We start from the raw sequence: 19,957 nt of genomic DNA, 5'->3' as shown, positions 1-19,957 counted from the left end.
GCAGCACACATTGCTGACACACATGCAATGCCCGAGCGATGTGTGCTGAACAATCTGTGCTGACCAGTGTTCTCAGGCGATCTAATTACATGTAGATGATGGCAACACACGGGGGCCACGCATCGCCATCGCTCAAGGGCGTACACACAGAGCGTTCTGTTTTTTTTGCTTCGAAATAGCCCATGTGTATGCCCCTTACTCCAAAAAGATACTAGTAAGCAGTGTAGTAATGGTCTTGAAGTGTCCTAAAGAACAGAAATACTGTTTAGTTATAATAAATACATTGTTCGATTTTGCAGAAAACTTATCATAAAACACTGGTAGGAGTATTTTTTTAAAATAGCGTGATTTTTATTGGTTTTACATGCATACAGAACTTTTCAACAATGGTGTTACATTGGGTGCATACATCAAATGTGGCACATCAAAGAGCAAGTAAGCAAAGGAAAATCGTAGGAATATGCAGATATTTTCACATAATCAGGAATAAGAGTATCCACAACGGATATTGGGCGAGATGTATCAAATGGAAAATGGGTGGCGATACCCTATAGAAGCCTATGGGCTTCTTTTCGCCGCCCGCCGATGCAAACTCGCCTCCTCGCCGACCCCCCTCTCGCTTACCTTCCTGAAGGGTCCTCCTGGACCCTGGAAGGTAAACCCCTCCTCCCCCTAGTGACGTAGCCGGACGTCCTTCTGGCTGCAGGGGGGAGAAGGAGGCGCTGGGGACAGCTTGCTTAGCTGTCCCCGGCGTGAGGAATGCAGGAGCCGGCTGGGAGGTGACGGAGACCCCCCCGCACACCACATTCCAGGTATCGCGGGGGGCCTCCGTCACCGCAATGCCAGCCGCATATGTTAGTACATATGCGGTGGCATCGCGGCGGGGGGGCCGCGAAGGGCGGCGATGTATTTTAATACATCCCGCCCATTACCTCTCCAGGATAAAGAGAAGTACACCAGCAGCTGGAGGCGCCATCCGGGCTGTCGTGAACAACAATTTAGAAGGGGATACAAATATAGCTTTATAGCTCTCAAATAACCATTACGCACCATCAGATTGCAATTCAAATCAATCATTGGACAGAAAACACCATTGTTTAACTACAAAAGTTACATACCTATAATAAGCTATCTAAACTACCCAACGCAAACCCCCCCATAATGACCCAAAGCAAACCTCCCCAAAACCCCTCACGCTGTATGACCTAACCCCAACCTAGGTATCCCTTAACAACCCCCCTCCCCAACCTACCCCTAGCACTAACTCAGAAGGGAGTAAATTAGCAGCCACTAGCTATATTTAGCTAATTTAGCTTAAACAGAACTAATTTCCCCCTATCTCCCATCCCCCCACCCCCTACTTCTACACTACATTATTTATCTACCCCCCCCCCCCCTCCCACCCAACCATATAGAGGATATTAATCGAATGTGCTGACAGGGGCAGTGTCACAGACAACCTCCCCATATCCCCCCTCCCACGTAAAAGGATAATAAACGAATGTGCTGACTGGGGCGTTGGCACGGCATTTATTTAAAAAAAAAAATTATAATAATTATATATATAACTAGGGCATCATCGTACATCTACACTGTATGGGAGGGTCCCATCACATTCAACACCGGGCAATATAGCATAATGACTGCAAGTCATATAGCAGGATACATACGTCTAAAAATATAGTGTGCCAGAGAATATCAGATGGACAAGATCAGCTGCGGCAAACCCAACCCCCCCACCAATGATAGAATATGAGGGTAAAGGAACCCCACAGCAACCAGATTATAACATTATAACAGGGTTCACAGAGGAGATGAACTACAGAAAAAGAAGAAAACAATGTCAAGAAAGTAATAATCCATATTTTAAAAGGCAAAACATTAATAGTTTAAAACTAGGTCGCGTCCAACCCTCCCACAGTGATCGGATAGGAAAAGCCTGATTAGGATTAATAGACATCCCAATATAAGAAATAGCATGTATAGAAATATAGTAATATAGCGAGAAAGAAACGCAAGAAGCATTAATCTGGCCAGTCACTTCTCATCTTCAGAGCCGCATATATAAAAACAACAGCTACAGTGTAGGAGAGGGTCCCATCATTCCCATAGTAAACATATATTTCTTTCATGTAGGCCCACACCCCAAGTCAAAACTTCTGCACACAAAATAATTAAAGGTACAAAGGCATAATAGAATATCCTCAGTCTGGCCAATATTCCGCATCGCTGAAAGAGAAGGTCATAAATGCTGCTGCAGGTAGGAGAAATGGAGTAGGGTGCAGTGAAGCCGTATACACGCATTTAAGGACAGGAGTCCAAAAGTACTCCACGTCAGGGAAGGCCATCAAAGAAAATACATCCAGGATGTTAGCATGCATAAGTATAGTGGAAGCCACAGGATTGAAACATTGAGGTATAATCTTATCTTCTCCAGCAGCATACTTATCAGTCTATCCAAATTTCCGAAGATATGAAGGAACACATCCAGAAGCGTAAATATATAGTAAAGGGCTGTACTGCTGCAGGATGGAAAGATGGAGGAGGTTGTAGTGCAGCCTTGTCCACGCATATAGGGACAGGGGGCCATAAGCACTCAGGGTTAGGTGAAGCCATCAAAGAGGGTGCATCCAGGATATTAGCATACATAGATAGCATGGAATTCACAGGTTTAGAGCTTTGATGCACAGCTATATCTACTCCAGCAGCATATGTATCTGGAGTATAGGTGTTAGGGAGTACATCTCTCTGTACTTCATTGAGCTGAGCAATAAGTCTTTCAGTAGAGGCATGTATAGCCTGCAGGATTTGGTGATGAGAGGATTCCATATTGATGGGAATGATAACTGGCCAGGCAGAAAGTGGGAGTATGGTGAATAGCACCTTCAGTGTATCTGGACTGTGTAACAAACTGCGTGGCAGCACGAGATCCAAAATGGCCACCGGAGCCTGGATGCACAGCCAGCCCAGGCACCAAAGTATAGGCAGCCACCCGCAAGGAGACCGGATGGGGGGCCGCCAGGAGATCGCCAGGCAGCACAGTCCAGTCCGCTCACCAGGTCCCTTTCACTCACCCGCCGCACCAGATGTTCGGCGGGTGCTGCAGAAGAGGATGTCAGGCCGCAGTCTCTGGTAGGAGTATTTTAGGTTAGTTTTATTTTTAGATTTTAATAAGCTACAGTTAATGAAGTCAAATGGTTTGGTCATAAATGAATTTTTGATGTTTCATCAACAAATACATTTGACAAGTAGGTGCAACAGTATAGATACCAGAATTCACAGATTTGGGGAAAGGATAAGACTTTCACATACTTGTTTCATGGGTACATTAAGATGTAGTAGGAGGTTACATGTGATCTGTAATTTCTGGCTTGTTGATTACATTGCCATTGGATGCTATAATTTTGTAACAATTTCTAAAACCAATAAACATATTGCAAAAAAAAGATGAAGTAGGAGGGGCTTCTTAAGCAGGATACACATTTTTAGGAGTATCTGTTCAATTTTTCCAGAATGAAAATCTGATATGGTATGGGACAAATCATCCATTTGCTCCCAAAAGTTGGGAAATTGGCAAAAATGGTCGCTCGGATAAATGTTAAATCAAATTATTTAGCCCCAAAATCGCCAGGATTTCTATCCCGGGATTGGAGGTTCCAATCCCGGGATTCTGGGATTAGACGGCGCATGCGCTGTCTAATGTCGGGCAGCGTCTGAGCTCCTACTCAGATGTTGCACGACTTCTTCCGACGCGCAGCGCGGCTCTGCGTAGCCTGACAGTCATAGTCACCCTGCGCAGGCCAGACAGCTGCACCGCTGCTCCCGGACACGGCCGTATTTATGTCGGGCAGCGTCTGAGCTCCTACTCAGATGTTGCCCGGCTTCTTCAGACGCCGGCGCGGCTCTGCCTAGCGTGACACAATGTCATAGTCACGCTGCGCAGGCCATTTACTTTTACTTTGGTCGCACAGCTCAGCTTGTATCCTGTTTACAGCCTCATAAATCCTGCCACAACTCCCGGATCCCGGCTGCACCCGCCCAGGTATGAAAATATGTGGACGACCAGGGCATTTTTTTAAAATAGGGAAGCCAATCCCGGGATTGAGCATTTTTCAATCCCGAATCCCGGGATTGAAAAAATGCCCCGGGATTGGCATCCCTACTTTCATGCCATGGCATGCATCGGCATTGCAAGTTATATACTATGTTTTCCATAGAGAAAAAGACTACATCATGCAGATCAGTAGTTCATATAGCACCATGTGTAGGCCCCTTTATAGTGTGTAACCAGCTTAAGCAACTCAAACAACTGATTCAGTATTTTTCATGCAGAAAAATGATTATCTATTTCGGGAGATAAATCATTGAACAGATCAGCTAATTCATAGCCAATTACATTTCGATAAAAAGTTGTAAATACTTTTTTTTTAGCACTAATATCAAGACTATACCACATTTATGTTTTATTTTGTTCTAATTCACAATCAAAGAAAGTGATCTAGATGTGGTTTGTTAGAGGGTATGTATGTATGTATGTATGTATGTATGTATGTATATATATATATATATATATACACACACACATATATATATATACAGTATATATACCTTCCCTGCAGGACAGATCGATTTGGTTAACAGACCCATTGTATTTGAAGCTGTGCATTGTGGATAAGCTGTTACCCATATAAACTATTGGATCTTGCAGATTGTAAAACTTGGCAAGTCAGTACTGGCAGGGAAGGATTTTTCGGTGAACATTAAGTCACTTGGTTACTCTATTAGACTTACTCACCATTTTTAATTGATTACCCAAGGCCTTGAACTCTTTGAAGGCTAAAGGATCTAAAGTTGTCCTGCACAAGGTCTCTAATTATAGGAGACACCTCTTTATAAAAATCCATTGCTGGTGATAATCAATATCAAAATAAAGACACAAAATTGTTCCCCTGATGAAGTCTGTGTAAGACGAAACGCGTCGGGACGTTTCTGTACATCGTGTCTTGAATGTATTTCTGAAAATAAAGTGATTGGAAGATTTATCTTGAGTACTTCATTGGAGATCGGACCACCATACTTATGGACTTTTACTGATCTTGGCGCCATTCCACAACTGGGTGTTATATTGTTGTTGGGGTCCCTTATCCCTCTGGGGACATTGTGGTAGAGGCTGCCGAAACCATTGTGGACGAATAAGATTAATCTTAATTGTACAAAGAGCGCGATTTGGAATATTGGGTTCACATATACATACATATACATATATATATATATATATATATATATATATATATATATATATATATATATATATATATATATATATATATATATATATATATATATATATATATATATATATATATTTTATACCAGAGAAAAAAAAAAAATCCTCAAACACTTTATTACTGTTGTCTAAGTGATTTATTTATACAACGAATCAGGAACATAGCATTTATTTTATAAACATTTTTGTACGGAACTTCAAATTTATCATAAAAGCATATTTACTATACATTTTTAAAACCGAAAGATACAAAAAAAAACCCCTGAAAACATACATACATCACTGTGCAACCATACATACATCACTGTGCAACCATATTTTATACATTTTGAAAATGAACACGTTAGCACCCAGTATGGCTGTTTTGGTTCAGCACTCAAAATAAAAAACAAATGCTCTGTTGGTTCAGGGTTGGATAAAGCACGTGACAAAAATAAATAGTTTTGGCTATTTTATGTAAAACTGAAAATAACGCTATCCCATATTTATAATATTCCCAATAACATTTTTAACAAATATCTTTAAGCATAACATATAAAATTGAGCAACATCCCATTACATTTAAGAATTTACTCTCTCTGTCCCCCTTGGCTCAATCTGTAAAAAACGAAACAAAAATACACTGTTACACAAGTCATTTTTGCTTACAAGAGACCTGCTCTTCATAAAAGCATATTGGGAAAAAGTAATGACTATTGGGAAAATACAGTTCTGATCTCAGTTTCCTTTTTTCTCCTTTGTAATGTGCGAAGTACATCCTTGAAATAAAATCATTAAGAGGGACTAATCATAACTAGCAGATAACATGGTGCATTAACTGAATGATTCAGCACATACAAAAAAAAAATGTCAATACCTTTGAAGCACCCCAAGACCAAAATATTTAAACCTCTTTAAAGGGGGGTATTCAGTCCAGTCTGAATGACAGGTGGGATTCAATATCCCGCCGGCCGATCGGCGCAAAGGGAACATGGCCGCAAAAATGGCCTTGGATTGTCGACCTGTGGCCGGGATCGCAACAATCCACTGCAGTTATAGGCAGAACAAGCCCGACAGCTTCTAAAGTCAGGCCTGTTCTGCCGTGATCCCGTATCAATGCGGTCACTAAAAACAGCATTGAATAGGGAGCCGCCGCCATTTCCCCCGTCAGAAATAGCGGCTGCACATTGAATACCCCTAAAACGCTTTTTTTTTTTTTTTTATTTGTCATTTGCTTTTATATAGCAGGAGACTTGTCATTTGGTTTAGAAGTTCTATAAATCTGCAATCTGACCACAAACACAATCTTTACTTTGCAAAAATAATGGATAAAACCATCCCTGATGTGAAACTGTCTGATCAACAAAAGACCCTCAGTCTTGCTGTGGTCACCAACTTACCTGAGAATAGCACTGCACTGAGGGCATCAACAATGCCCTCCCTCTATTACAATTATATACAAAAGCATATAAAAACACATTTGTGTAAATTGTGTTTGCAATACAATATAATTGGTATATAGCAGGAAATTGTTACGCATGGATATTACCTACAGGAAGATACTGTAGGTTGGCGATTTGCATACCATCTTAATGTCGAGCTGTGCTCTCTCAGACTAAGTACATATTGCTTCTGTTTGTTTTCCACATTCATTAGTCATGAGAACCCGCCTCCTAAGCCTGCTTATTGTCTTCTATTACACAACTTTGGGAATAAGCCCTCACTTAGCTTTTTCAGAGAAGTGGTGAGAATATAAATCCTGATTAGCCCCAATTAGCACATGGTAGAGTCGGCGATATTAGAAGGTTAAGGATTTTGACATCTGTTGCCAAACTGAAATGTTAAATTCTAAACACATATCTATTCATTATCATATTATGCAGATTTTAATACTGGGCAAGAATAGCATTAGTATTAGTGCAGCAATCCAAAATGGACACCAGAATGTACTTGTATGAAGATTACAGATGCATATAGAAGATTGAGATTACATACACACTACTGTACTTCTAAACGGAATATGCAACCCTGAGATGATCCTTCTGCAGGAAATAGATGTATTATATTATATGACGATTTCTTTACAATTATAGTCTATTTATGAGATTATATGGAATAGATAACGTGCTCTAGTTTTTCTGGTAAATTGTAGATATAAATGATACAGGTGCATTTTGCTGTGATTACCATCTAGCTCATAAATAGATTTTATGAAATGAACGTAATAATTAAGCAACATAGAATGAAAAAAAAATAAAGCCTCAACAGAAACTCATCTTTTCTATTGTTATCAAGCCGGTTACAACCCCCCCCCCAAAAAAAAAAAATAGGGCAACATGTTACTGTCCAGCAATTTGGTGGGTCCCTAATTGGTTTTGCACCCTTTCTTCTGATGGTACAAACTCAAATGCCATCCTCAGCAATCCACACATTCGGTCTAATGAGAAGGGGCTTTAGTAACCTCCAAGAATGCCGACTCAAAAGTAGGAGGGAGTATCTCAGTTCATAAGATGCATCAGGTTACTCAAGGAATCTATTGAAATTACAAAGTGCAGAACTCAGCTGGAGTATTAAAAAAAAAAAAAAAAATTTTTTTTACCCCCTCAAATGAATATCTCCTATCACTTAAGACGGGAGCTGCAGGTGACCAAAAACAATTGAATTCCTCCATAAAGTCTCCATGAGGAAAAATAAGGAAAACCACTCTACACTTGTGTCTGTCAATCTATTATCGTGAATACATTAAGGGTGTCACATAATGTAATCACATTTTGAACAGGATATTCCAAGAAAAAAAAAAATCAAATTTACCAACATTCACAAAATGGTTAATTTTATTCCATTGCATTGGTTAGGTGTTTCAATGCTACAAATATACAATCTCATTTCATGTGTAATGCTGTAAAACAATTGTGTATGTTTTTACAAACAATGGCTGAACAGATAAGTTCTGTCTTTCAATAAATTCTGCCATGAAAGCCTTACCTAATTTCTATCAGTGTTCATTTTAGCACCCGCCATATTTGAAAGCCCATGCAGTTCCTCTTCCCAGCCTGGGGTGTCACTGTCTGCTGCAGTGCTTGTAGCACAGTGTGGTCTGTATATCAGCACTGATATGCAAACTAGACTTGTGCTAGAAACACCACAGCAGACGACACCCCAGGCAGGGAAGAGGAACTGCATGGGCTTTCAAATATGGTGGGTGCTAGAATGAACACAATCTATTATATACCTGCTAAATGAAAACTTGTATATAAGATGGAATTTGTTTACTTTAGACTAAAATCTTCCATTAATCGTAACCTAGGTTAATAATTTGCTCATATTTGGAGTCATGTGATTCAGGTCTTGTGTGTTCTGGCAAAAGCACATAAAAAAAAAAAAAAAGTGGACACTGACAGAAATAAAGCTCAAAATAAGACTATATTCCACAAAATAATATAAAGCTTACATAATAAATTAAAAGTGGAGAAGCATTTTAAAAACAGTGTTGCGGTTATACAAATAAGGTTGTAAAAAAAAAAAAAAAAAAAAAGGCACCCAATTTATATAAATTTATAGTAATAAGTACTTTGACACACACACAATTTCACGTGAACTATAGCATCCTAAGACTAATGCACTCATTTCTTACTTTAGGTTATTTTAATAGATATTTAAGATTGTAAAACTTCTAATTCCAACATTAAGCAGTAGTAATACATGGCAATATTTTGCCCACAAAAGGTTTAGAGGGTCACACACTAAGCCTTGGAGAGAGATGGATATAAACAGCCAACCAACAAGCTCTTTCCATTTTTCAAACACAGCAGGTAACATGGCAATTAGCGGCTGATTGGCTGGAACTTTATCAGTCAACGTTATCTCTCCCAAAAACTTTGACACAGACCCCTTAGTCACTTACAAATAGAAGGACAGACAGGCACTTTTGTTGACCAAAAACCAAGCCTGCTAGAATATTTGTAGCCACCTGTCTGCTCTGACAGATTATATTACATTGTAATATTTTGTGAACAGACAAGTCTTTTATTGTATTTGGTTTTGTGACAATTTGATCCCCTAGTGTAAAGTAAAACACGTGATGTAGCAGCATCTGTCCATATCAGAACAATTTCAATAGCAACTCATAAGTTGCATTGATTATACCCCAGGACAAAATGGACCGATGATAGTTTAGATGGGCACCACGGAAAAGGTGCGTCAGTTTTCCATCACGTTCTGTCCAGATGGTTGTGAGCACTTTACCAAAGGACGTAAAGTCACCTCCAATTTGGGACTGCATGCGGGCTTTCACCACATTAATTGGGAAAAACATAAAGCCTAACATGGCTCCAAGCAATCCCCCACAAATAAAGTCAATTATTAAGTGAGCGCTGTACGTTTTCGCTTCTGGCAAACATTGTTTAATTGGGTTGCGGAGGCCGAAGAAAAGTGCGTTGCTTGGTCCATTCCGGACCAAAATAGGGACTAAGCCACGGTAGTATTCTCTAATTCCATAGGGTCGCAGAACTTTGAAAGCCTGAAAAGTATTTGTAAATCGGTCATGATGTTTGTAGTCCTGAAGCAAAGTCTGAACCCTCTCAAAAGGCGTGAGCAGAGCTTCAGTGGTTCCAGCTAGGATTGCTGCTACACTCCGTGTAACAATCTCAGGAGAGTCTGTATGCCTCAGCAAGAGACTTGAGAAGTCCTGATAAAGGCCAAACATCAGAGCAAGAGTAGTTGTTTTCTGCATAAGAGGCGGCAATATTCCCCTGTAAAGATTGCGGATCCCATCTTTCTCCAGTTGTCTTATAGCATCTCTGGTTCTCAGTCCGTAAAGCTGTTGGCGAAACAGCACCTTCTGAATAGGGAAGGTGATTGCAATGTTTGTGAACGCAGCACAATAGCCACAGAGATAATGTTTGCCAGCCCCAATGTTTACTTTACGATGCTTAACGTCTTGCTTTGGTGCAGAGAGAACCAAGTCACTTTTCCTTTTCTCATGGGCCTCTGAATCCATCACAAGTTTAGGAGTGTTGGTATAAGTCATATGGGAAATGTCAGCTCACCTAAAATATAAAGAAAAATGTTAAAGTTTTTATAAAGGAATTGTGTGCAATCTACATTCAATAAAGTGTCAAAATGATCTCTTGGTGAGAGCAATAGGAGATAACACATGGAAAAGCAAATATATTACTTTACAAAAGCAAAGCCTGCCAAACCCTGGATCTGGAGCTCTGCCAATGTAGTGATCATCATAGTAATCTGATGCCTAAGCTTAGAGACATTTGATTTGTTAGCCTATAACATAACGTTGTGTAATGCACAGTGAGCACAAGGGCTATGTACACACTGGTGCAATTTATATCGCCTGTGCGGTGTGTCTTGTGTTTTGCATGTGGAACTAAAAAAATAAAAATAAAATTCCATTATTCTATCGCAATTCCCAATAGAAATCCATGACACATACCAAGAACACAGCATGCACAATGATGTTGCATCCATAACTATATGCAACACTAATATATATATATCTCTATCTATCTATCTAGGAGTGACTCTAGTCGCGCCACACAGAAGGCAGCTGCTCTAAAAAGACCCCCCTGTTAGTGGGAGACAAAAAGGTATGGATAGTTATATATATATATATATATATATAATCAGATCAGCAATGGGCCCCAACCAGAAAATGAGCAAATAGTCTATATATCTCAAAAAATTCTTTTCTCCACGATGGAGGATTTTGGCTACAAATGAAAGGTTGTTCTATGGGGTCTAATGCAGCCCAGGCTTATGCTAACATCTACATGTTTTTTTTCCGAACAATGAATTTTTTTCGACCAGCCAGATGTTGCAGCCAGGATCTTCTTGTATCTGAGATATATAGACGATTTGCTCATTTTCTGGTTGGGGCCCATTGCTGATCTGATTAACCATGTAGATAGGCATAACATGGGTGGTAGCCCGGTTAAAGTTACCATCAACTATGATCAGCACCTTATTCATTTTTTGGATGTGACAATACATCTTCATGAGGGCACCTTCTTTACCTCCCTATTCCAGAAAGAAACAGACAGGAACAATCTCTTACATAATTCCAGCGCCCACCCGACTAGCCTTATTAATGACCTCCCTTACTCCCAGATGGTTAGGATAAAACGCATAGTTTCAGATCCTGTGGAGGCAGAGTCACAAATTGACATCCTGATTGATCGATTTTTGGAAAGGGGGTACAAAAAGCGTACTCTGTTGGAAGCCAGACAACGAGCAGCACTGCTCTCATGTGAACAGCTGCTCGCCCCTTCAACTAAAACGGTTAAAGAACCCATACTTCCTTGGGTCACTAAATTTAATAGTGATAGCCCAAAGTTAATAAACATTCTAAAAAATTGTGGCCCATCATAAGCACAGACCCTGAGATTGGACTATCTGATACACGCTTCATGGCATGTTATCAGAGACCCCCTAATCTCAGGGATGTGTTGGTCAAATCTGACATCACATACATCAGTACACCCCAAAAATCAGCACCAAGAGGGTGCATCAGGTGGACTTGTACTGTTTGTTCATGTATGATACCCATGATACCCGGTAATGTCTTTTATCATTCCCATTTGGGTACCAAGTTTACCATTCATCACACCTTGTCTTGTGCATCTAGGTATGTAGTATACCAATTGATATGTCCGTGTGGACTATCATATATATTGGTAAAACCGAGAGATCGTTCAAAGAACGCATCACTACACATAGATCCACGATACGAGCAGCACTGGCAGGGGGCAAACATTGTGCCAAAACATTTTTTGGCCAAAAAGCACACCCCTCCATCACTTCGCTATCGTATGATAGATCATGTCCCCGTTGACATCAGGGGTGGTAATAGGGGTTTAAACTTCTAAAGTGTGAGACAAAGTGGATCCATCGGTTGAATACCATCTCTCCCACAGGGCTCAATGAAAACCTGGGGATCAGTTGTCTCACCCGCAAATAATGTTTCATTCATCTTGATATGGCCAGTCTTATATCATTACATATAGTACATCGTGATTGTTGTTCTTCTTTAGGTTGTCTGGAAGAGGGTTCAGTAGCCTGATTTAAATACTTGTCCTATTTAGCATAACCGCTGGTTAGATATACTGTGTTGTCAACTGCAGCTGCTATAGAAATAGCTGTAGCTTGTTTATATGTGTGTCACTTTTTAAATGTACATTTTTTTGTTTACAGCGTTGTTATGGTGACGGGTTAGTCACACTAGGAGGCGCTCTGGTCCGACGGGCGGCGCTCCACAGCGTCAATTTGGTGTTATAAAGGTATGTTAAGCCTGATGAAAATGCCTATTAAAAGGCATTGAATTGTTGCCTTAAATAACCTGAAGTGTTAGAGTGATTTCTGCTGCTGTGAGTGCCGCGTTCCTTGCAAGTGCGCGCGCACACAAAAAGTTTCTTTGTTGTTTCTGTAAAAAAAAAAAAAAATTTAACCCAAAATCGACTTCACTTTTTCTTTTCTCATGGGTCTCTGAATCCATCGCAAGTTTAGGAGTGTTGGTGTAAGTCATATTGTTGTCAGCATTGAAAACAAGAAATCAATTGTCATTTGTTCCCATGAGCTAACTAGCTGGATGGTTGGACAGAATGTTTAGCTGTTTGGCCAGCTTCAGGTATAAAAAGGGGAAAAAAAAAAATAGCCCGCACCAGCCAAAAAACACAGAATTAAACAAATTAAGATGGGTACACAGTAGCCGATATCATCCAAGAACGAAAACGATTTCCGTTAAACTGCATGGAGCTCCTGGACAAACAATATTGGGACTAATTCATATCTAGACTCCCACATTTTTGCGGCACATAATGGGGAGGGACTTACAGGGGTTGCCCTGTACTGGGCACCCCCCACCCCCACACAGATTACCGCCACCAGTTACAGTATACTTGCAAATTTTTGCAAAACTACAACAGACTATGAATCAAGCCCATACTGAATACACATCAAACAATATTGTAAAAACAATAGCCACATCCAGCAGCATGAGGTCATTGACTATATAGGGTGGGATTCAATAGCGAGCAATATTTCCGACAGGGGAGATTGCACCAGCTGCCTATTTAATACGGCCATTTCCGACAGCATTGAAGGCAGATTTTGATAAAACAGATCCAACTTTAAAAACTAGCCAGATCTGTTTGGTCAGAAACTGCAGTGGATCGTCAAATTCATGGCAGTTTCTCGACAATCCACAGCCGTTTTCACAGACAGGTATAACATTGAATTACGCCTGTCGAGTCTGTCGAGCTGGGCCAGGATTCCGACTGTCTAAACCAGGGGTCCTCAAACTATTTTGCACTGGGACCCCATTAGGCAATAAAAATAATTACAGGACTCCAGCAAGTTACTGCAGAAGGTCATCACGTCACATGTGTAGTCACCAGACAGCACATACATGGCAGCATTGTGGAGGCACATAATGATGGGAGGAGTCTAACATAAACAGACAACTAAACAGATTGTTCAGACTCCTTGAATCACTGACTGAGATTAGAAAAGTCATCAGCCTGATGGTCAGTAACTTGGAGTCGTGACCCCATGCCGAGCAGGTCAGGACCCACAGTTTGAGAACCACTGGTCTAAACGTTTCAACAGGCAGAATCCAAGATTGAATACCCTCCATAGTCTGGATTATACAGCATATACAGATGAGAGAGTGAGTTGATAACAACCAGCGTGCATCGATAATGATTTAGTGCGTTTATACTAATGCCTATACTAATGCAGTGCCTATTGCTCACTGTCATAGCCCGCCCTCAACTGACCCCTGCACTCGTCGTCTCGCCCGGGTGCGGCCACCAAGACCACGAGGCCTGCGGGTATATGCAGCAGGCTCACTGCATTAGACACGAACTTCACCGTTCAGGGGAATACTCGCCCCAGAACATAGAGTAGGGCGAGCAATTAAATGGAGAAGAGGACTTGTTTTCAGCGAACATCACGAAAACAAGCCATCCTAGCCGGTCACATTGAATACACCCCTAAAGCTATATGCACCAAAATATCGTGATTGTGCATATTGTTTAGGATTGAATAGACGAATGTGTCCCCAGCTTTACTGAAGACAAGACACGGTACTTGTTTCCTAGCACGGCGCCCAGATTTACTACGTACGGCACCGTAGGGAAATCGCATTGCATGGGCCATTATAACGGCATGCGATTTTTTCTTGTAATTTTTTTTTACACCATAATATTGCAACGCATAGCATCTTGTGTCCCACAAAATCGCATGCGATTTTATAGGGTGTGCGATGCCATGACATTCGGTATACAATCATATGATTGTATGTCCCAAAAGTAGATTTTTGGGGACATACAATCATATGATTGCATACCTAATATCATGGCATCAACCACCCTATAAAATGACATGCGATCGCATGTGATTAAAATAAACAAGTACCCAAGAAACAAACACCTTCCCTGATTCACAACCTTGCAGATGTGCAAGACTTTTAAAATTCCTAATTAGTAGCGAGGGTGCTGTGCTATGCGCGGGCATCCCATTGCAACGCACAAAAGTCTGTGCAGCCCATGCTTTTTCAACTAGGTCCCAACCGCATTGCTGCGATTTGATTGCATGCGATGCGATCTAGTTCAAAACGCACGGGAATATTGTACAGTGTATGGACACCTTAAGTCACATTATGAAAGAAATTCTAGCATACATCTTAACACAAAGTCAAATATTTGTATCATTTGTTAAACAGTATTATTTAAGCTCTAGGCAAATATGTAGCACAAATGTATAAAGGTCACTGACACAGCAAGAACACAGCCACTAAACTCCTTTCTCTTTTAAAATATTTCGCTCCTTTATTAGACTAGACAAAACACATCTAGTGTTAACCTAAAAAAAAAAACTGTACTAGAGGTATATAAATATATACCCATTTCAAGCCTTAACAATTCAAACAGGTGCATAAAATATAGCACACAGACGGAGCCACTTTCTGGGTGAAATTTTAATAGGATGTGAGATTCAGAGTGAGAGATTTGGTAAGAAATCTCCACTTAAAAGCGGCAATCATTTACACTTCAAAATCAAACTGGTTTTGCAGTGTAAATGATTTTCGCTTTAAAAAACAAAACAAAACGAGATTTCTTACAAAATCTCTCACTTTCTAAATCTCTCATCCTATTAAAATTTCCTTCTCTGTGTTTTCACAAGCTCGCTATAGCTGGCAGATGGGGACGTGTGCCCCATTCTGGTGGCGGCGCAAAGCAGTAGTTGCAGGTAGCCTCTCCGATGATTTAAACAGGTGCATAAAATATAGTACAGTACAGCCATGCATTCTTTATAGTTAAAAAAAAACACAGAACTGTCCCACTGAACAGCTTAGCGACTTTCCAAGTGCCACAGTCATCTGATAACACCTTTCATCAGTTTGGTAGATGTCTATGTTATAATGGCACCTGCTCAACTGTAAGGGTTCCTATTGTGAAGGAAATACATCTAGAAACATCAGCTGCAAAGCGGTAAGTCACACAACATTACCATCTAGTACTCAAGAGTCTAATAAATATGAATGGATGCAAATCCATGATGCCATTTTCTAACATCTAGCCTTCCCTTTAGAATTAAGGCTCCTTTGGAGAAGGGAAACACTTTGGGCCTTATTTTGGTTCATTCTTTCTGACAAAATCCTTCTTAGATGGACAAAACCATGTGCACTGCAGGGGGGGCAGATGTAACATGTGCAGAGAGAATTAGATTTGGGTGAGTAATTTTGTTTCTGTGCAGGGAAAATACTGACTTCTTTATTTTTACACTGCAATATAGATCTCACTTTGAAGTAAAACCCCACCAAAATCTAATTCTCTCTGCACATGTTACATCTGCCCCACCTGCAGTGCACATGGTTTTGCCTAAGAAGGATTTTGTCAGAAAGAATGAACCAAAATAAGGCCCTAAATGACTTCCCAAGGTTTTGAAAGATTTTCATAAACCATGTATCATTTTGGCCATGTAGCGTGTTTAGCCTGTCACTTCCTTAACAACTCTATACTTAACACATATGCAAAATATTAACCACTGTTTGTATTGTAAACTACAAAGTTATATTCTGTTATACTTTATTTATACACACACACACACACACACACACACACACACACACACACACACAATGCTTGGCTCATTTGATACCTGTAACGTTATAGTCCTAGTTCTCTGCCCTGGGGAATATTCATTCCTCCACCCATAGTACCATGAGCAGCAGGAGAGTATTTAGCCTTATCACCCATTAGTTTTACAAACACTGAGTATTACAAGGCAGTGAATTATTTGCTCTGAGATTTCAAATTCTGGTGACACCAGCTGAAGTGTATTCAGGTTTTTCGGAAGCTGAAAACAAGGAGTGTGAGGTAAGGAGGACAGTCAACATCCATTTTACAAAATGTTACCACCATTAGGAAATAGCTAGTCAAGTAATATCTAGAAATCAAGTAATGCTGCCCATAACAGCCATAGATTTTCCACAAAGGCACGACAATATTTTGCATGATCCTTCGCACAAGTTATCTTTTCAAGCTCCAAAAATAGCTTTTTTTCAAAACAGACAGCTGCCAAAACTGCAATGCAAAACCAGCAGAATGTGCTTTGCTTAATACAATAAAAATAGGCACCAAAACACAAAACCATATGCACCTAACTTATTTATTGCATACGGGGGGGGGGGGGGGGGGGGGGGTGACGACAATGTGCAAATATTAGTACTGTATGATACACTCTTAATAGTTTTATATTATGTTGACATTACTCGTCAAAGCAACTGGTCTTGTTAATCAAACACACTTAAAAGAAGCATTATGCTTGCCACACATGAGAAAATTTTTTTTTTTATAGTATTGTCACAAGACAGACAGCATGTCTGCAATGTATCAGATTTAAGAAGATTAATCAATTTGTTTTGTGTACAACTGACAAGCCAACTAATAGATCACTGCTGTTTTGAGTGCTACCACCTGCATACTAAGGTCATCTCCGACTCCGAACTTTACTTTTGCATCACATGTGTAAAAAGGAAATAGGTCATAGATTTTTTGGTACTTATGTATTATCTGGGCTCCCATGTTAAATGCACCCCATTTTTTCATACCCCTACTATCCAAATACGCATGGAGTTGATTTTATATAGTGTGGCGAGCGCAGCGAGCCACCGTGCCCGAAGCGTGGCGAGCGGACGTGGTCTCATAAGAAAAACGGGAGCCCAGATATTACATAAGTACCGATTTTTTTGATAAGCGTATAAGCTTCCAGGGAAGTGACCATCACATTAATAATGCAATTTATCCATAAGAGGATGGATTCCCAGCTGGGGGCTCCCCATGCTCTTTAAGGCATGGATAATTTGTAAAAACATCAAATGTATGCAAGACCATAACTTAATTTGGTAGTAGTAGTACGTTTATTTTGGTACCGGTAAATAAAAGCATAAGAAAGCAAGTGGACATATGACAAACAGGTATTATGCTCCTCTGTATGTGCACAGTTCACAGGAAGCTGGGAGGTGACTAATGCTTGCAAAACTCCCATCAACTGAATGAATGAATGAATGAATAAGTTCAGTAGAGCACACGAGAAGCTGTAATTCTTACCTGCCTGTTTGATCAGGTAGGAGGAGGCCGTGCAGAGGAGACCCTTGCTCGTTGCATTAGGTCACATAACTACTGCAGCAGCATTGTGCCATTACAAATAAACCCGGGTGACACTAAGCAAATGCTTAGTTACCATGCATGGCCACAGTGACTGCACACCTGGGTCACCTACAGAGCGCTGGAAGCGCTCTACAGAAGGCACGGGAGACTTTATGGTCACCAGCAGCGGCGGCACTACAGTGCCCAGCATACACTGTGTCACATACATTCTCTCTTACCCCTCCTTCTGGATAATGATCCCCACTACTATGGATGTAGGTATGAATAAAGCAAATGCCTGTCTCGGTGAGTGATTCCAGGTCACACACAGGGCGGCTAAGGAGATGGATAAGAGGGGACAGCCGGCTGTGCGGGCGCAGGTGTCATTGGTCTGCAGGAACCAAACACAGAGCTCGGCTGTCTCCATTACTGCTGCCCGAAGACACTAGGGTGTGACTCTCACCTGCCCTGACACCGCGTCCCGCCATTGCCAGCTCAGCCTGCCCGGCAGACACAGTCACCGATCTCTCACACACTGGCCCATGAACCCCCCTTACTGCTTAACAGCCGGTGATGACATGTGTGGGCGGTGGGGGTAACACAACAACTTACTTCCGGTCAAAAGCAAATCCAAGAGAACATCCAATCAGCGTCACAGCTGTCACCATGCTCAGCGCAGGCGCACAGCGACCTCGTCTCTGTCACCTTCAGGCGCCACCTGTCCAGTTTACGCATGCGTGCTAACGTTCGACCAATCACCCACCGGTATCGGCCAATCGCAGACGCGTGACGGGAACAGAGGCTGTGGGCATGCGCTGTTCACCGCTATTTTATGTCCGATAGCTATTAGCAGCTAGGTGACCGTCAGGTCTCCAACATAAAGGCAGCTTCCCTGACAGGTCCTGTTCTAGTTCTTGACACATTGGCGGAATCTGTCATGTTTTAGCAAGACTCCTGTGCAGTGACTGACACTGCACCATGTGCATCTCCTCAATGTTGGACAAAGACTGCAGGAGAGAAATCATAATAGCCTTCACCTCTGACAATGCCTCCATAGGCATAGATCGACTACCATCATCAGAGCCAGATGCCGGTAACCTTTGAGACCAAGTTCCAAAAAGCTTCCCTTTTTGGAGCTTGGTACATAAGGTTCAGACTCAGTACCCGTCCCATTCACAATAATGTGGACGGCCACTGGCTCAGCGCACGGTTTGCTTTGCTGTCTCACATGGGACCAATCCTGATTATTTTGATGTGGAGTTTATTTGTTCTTTCCATGTTTTTGTGTTTTCTCTTGGTTCTTCCCACAGTCCAAAAACATATTCTGTGTCCATATCCCTCCTAAATAATGCTCCCTGACCAGTGGTGGTGTATAGCATTGACAATTGTATTGGAGATGTACATGTCTTTAGTCCTGGGCTGTATCTTCTGCATCAGCTCCAATAATCGCAACATAATACTGATTTACTTCACAAAAGTCCTAACATGCAAATGTTCCCTCTTTCTCCCTACTATCTGCACTGAACCTCCTCTCTTCTATTGCATAGGTTCTCAAACTTAGGGCCTTATTCTGGTTCACTCGGAAAGGCACAATCACTCTCGGATGGACAAAACCATGTGCACTGCAGGCAGGGCAAATGTAACATGTACAAAGAGAGTTAGATTTGGTTGGGGTTTGTACTTCAAACTGATATCTGTATTGCAGTATAAAAAAGCAGCCAGTATTTACCCTGCGCAGAAACAATTTAACACCATAGTTGCCTACCTGACCCTCTCCTTCAGGGAGAAAATGCTCTGTTCCTGGACTTCCCTGGTAATGTATGATTGCCATCACCTGTGGGAAGCTAGGTAAAGGTGTTTCACCACAGGTGATAGAAATCATACATTACCAGGGAAGTCCGGGAACAGAGGATTTTCTCCCTGAAGGAGAGGGTCAGGTAGGCAAGTATGGCTAAACCAGACAAAGGATAATGGTATGTAGAATAATATTAAATGAAAAATAGGTACTTGTTTCCTATCTGGGCGC

The 19,957-nt window shown here is 41.1% G+C and overlaps 1 protein-coding gene across 3 annotated transcripts; it reads right to left on the bottom strand.

Moving 5' to 3' along the window:
* Window positions 1–5,381: 5,381 nt before the first annotated feature.
* On the bottom strand, window positions 5,382–18,650 carry SLC25A51 (solute carrier family 25 member 51). Of its 3 annotated transcripts, none has more exons than XM_083183547.1 (2): window positions 18,544–18,650; window positions 5,382–10,314 (listed from the first exon to the last, which is right to left on the bottom strand). In XM_083183547.1, the coding sequence occupies exon 2, from the start codon at window positions 10,293–10,295 to the stop codon at window positions 9,369–9,371; it is 927 nt and encodes a 308-aa protein (XP_083039673.1). In that variant the 5' UTR covers window positions 10,296–10,314; window positions 18,544–18,650; the 3' UTR covers window positions 5,382–9,368. The 3 variants fall into 3 exon arrangements, with proteins under 3 accessions (XP_083039673.1, XP_083039665.1, XP_083039683.1); XM_083183539.1 differs by lacking the exon at window positions 18,544–18,650 and adding an exon at window positions 18,395–18,537; XM_083183557.1 differs by lacking the exon at window positions 18,544–18,650 and adding an exon at window positions 17,893–18,383.
* Between the last annotated feature and the right edge of the window lie 1,307 nt (window positions 18,651–19,957).

Source organism: Crinia signifera, chromosome 1 (genome assembly GCF_055691185.1).
Source record: "Crinia signifera chromosome 1, ASM5569118v1, whole genome shotgun sequence".
Lineage (NCBI taxonomy): Eukaryota > Metazoa > Chordata > Amphibia > Anura > Myobatrachidae > Crinia > Crinia signifera.
This window is presented reverse-complemented; position numbering and strand designations above follow the sequence as displayed.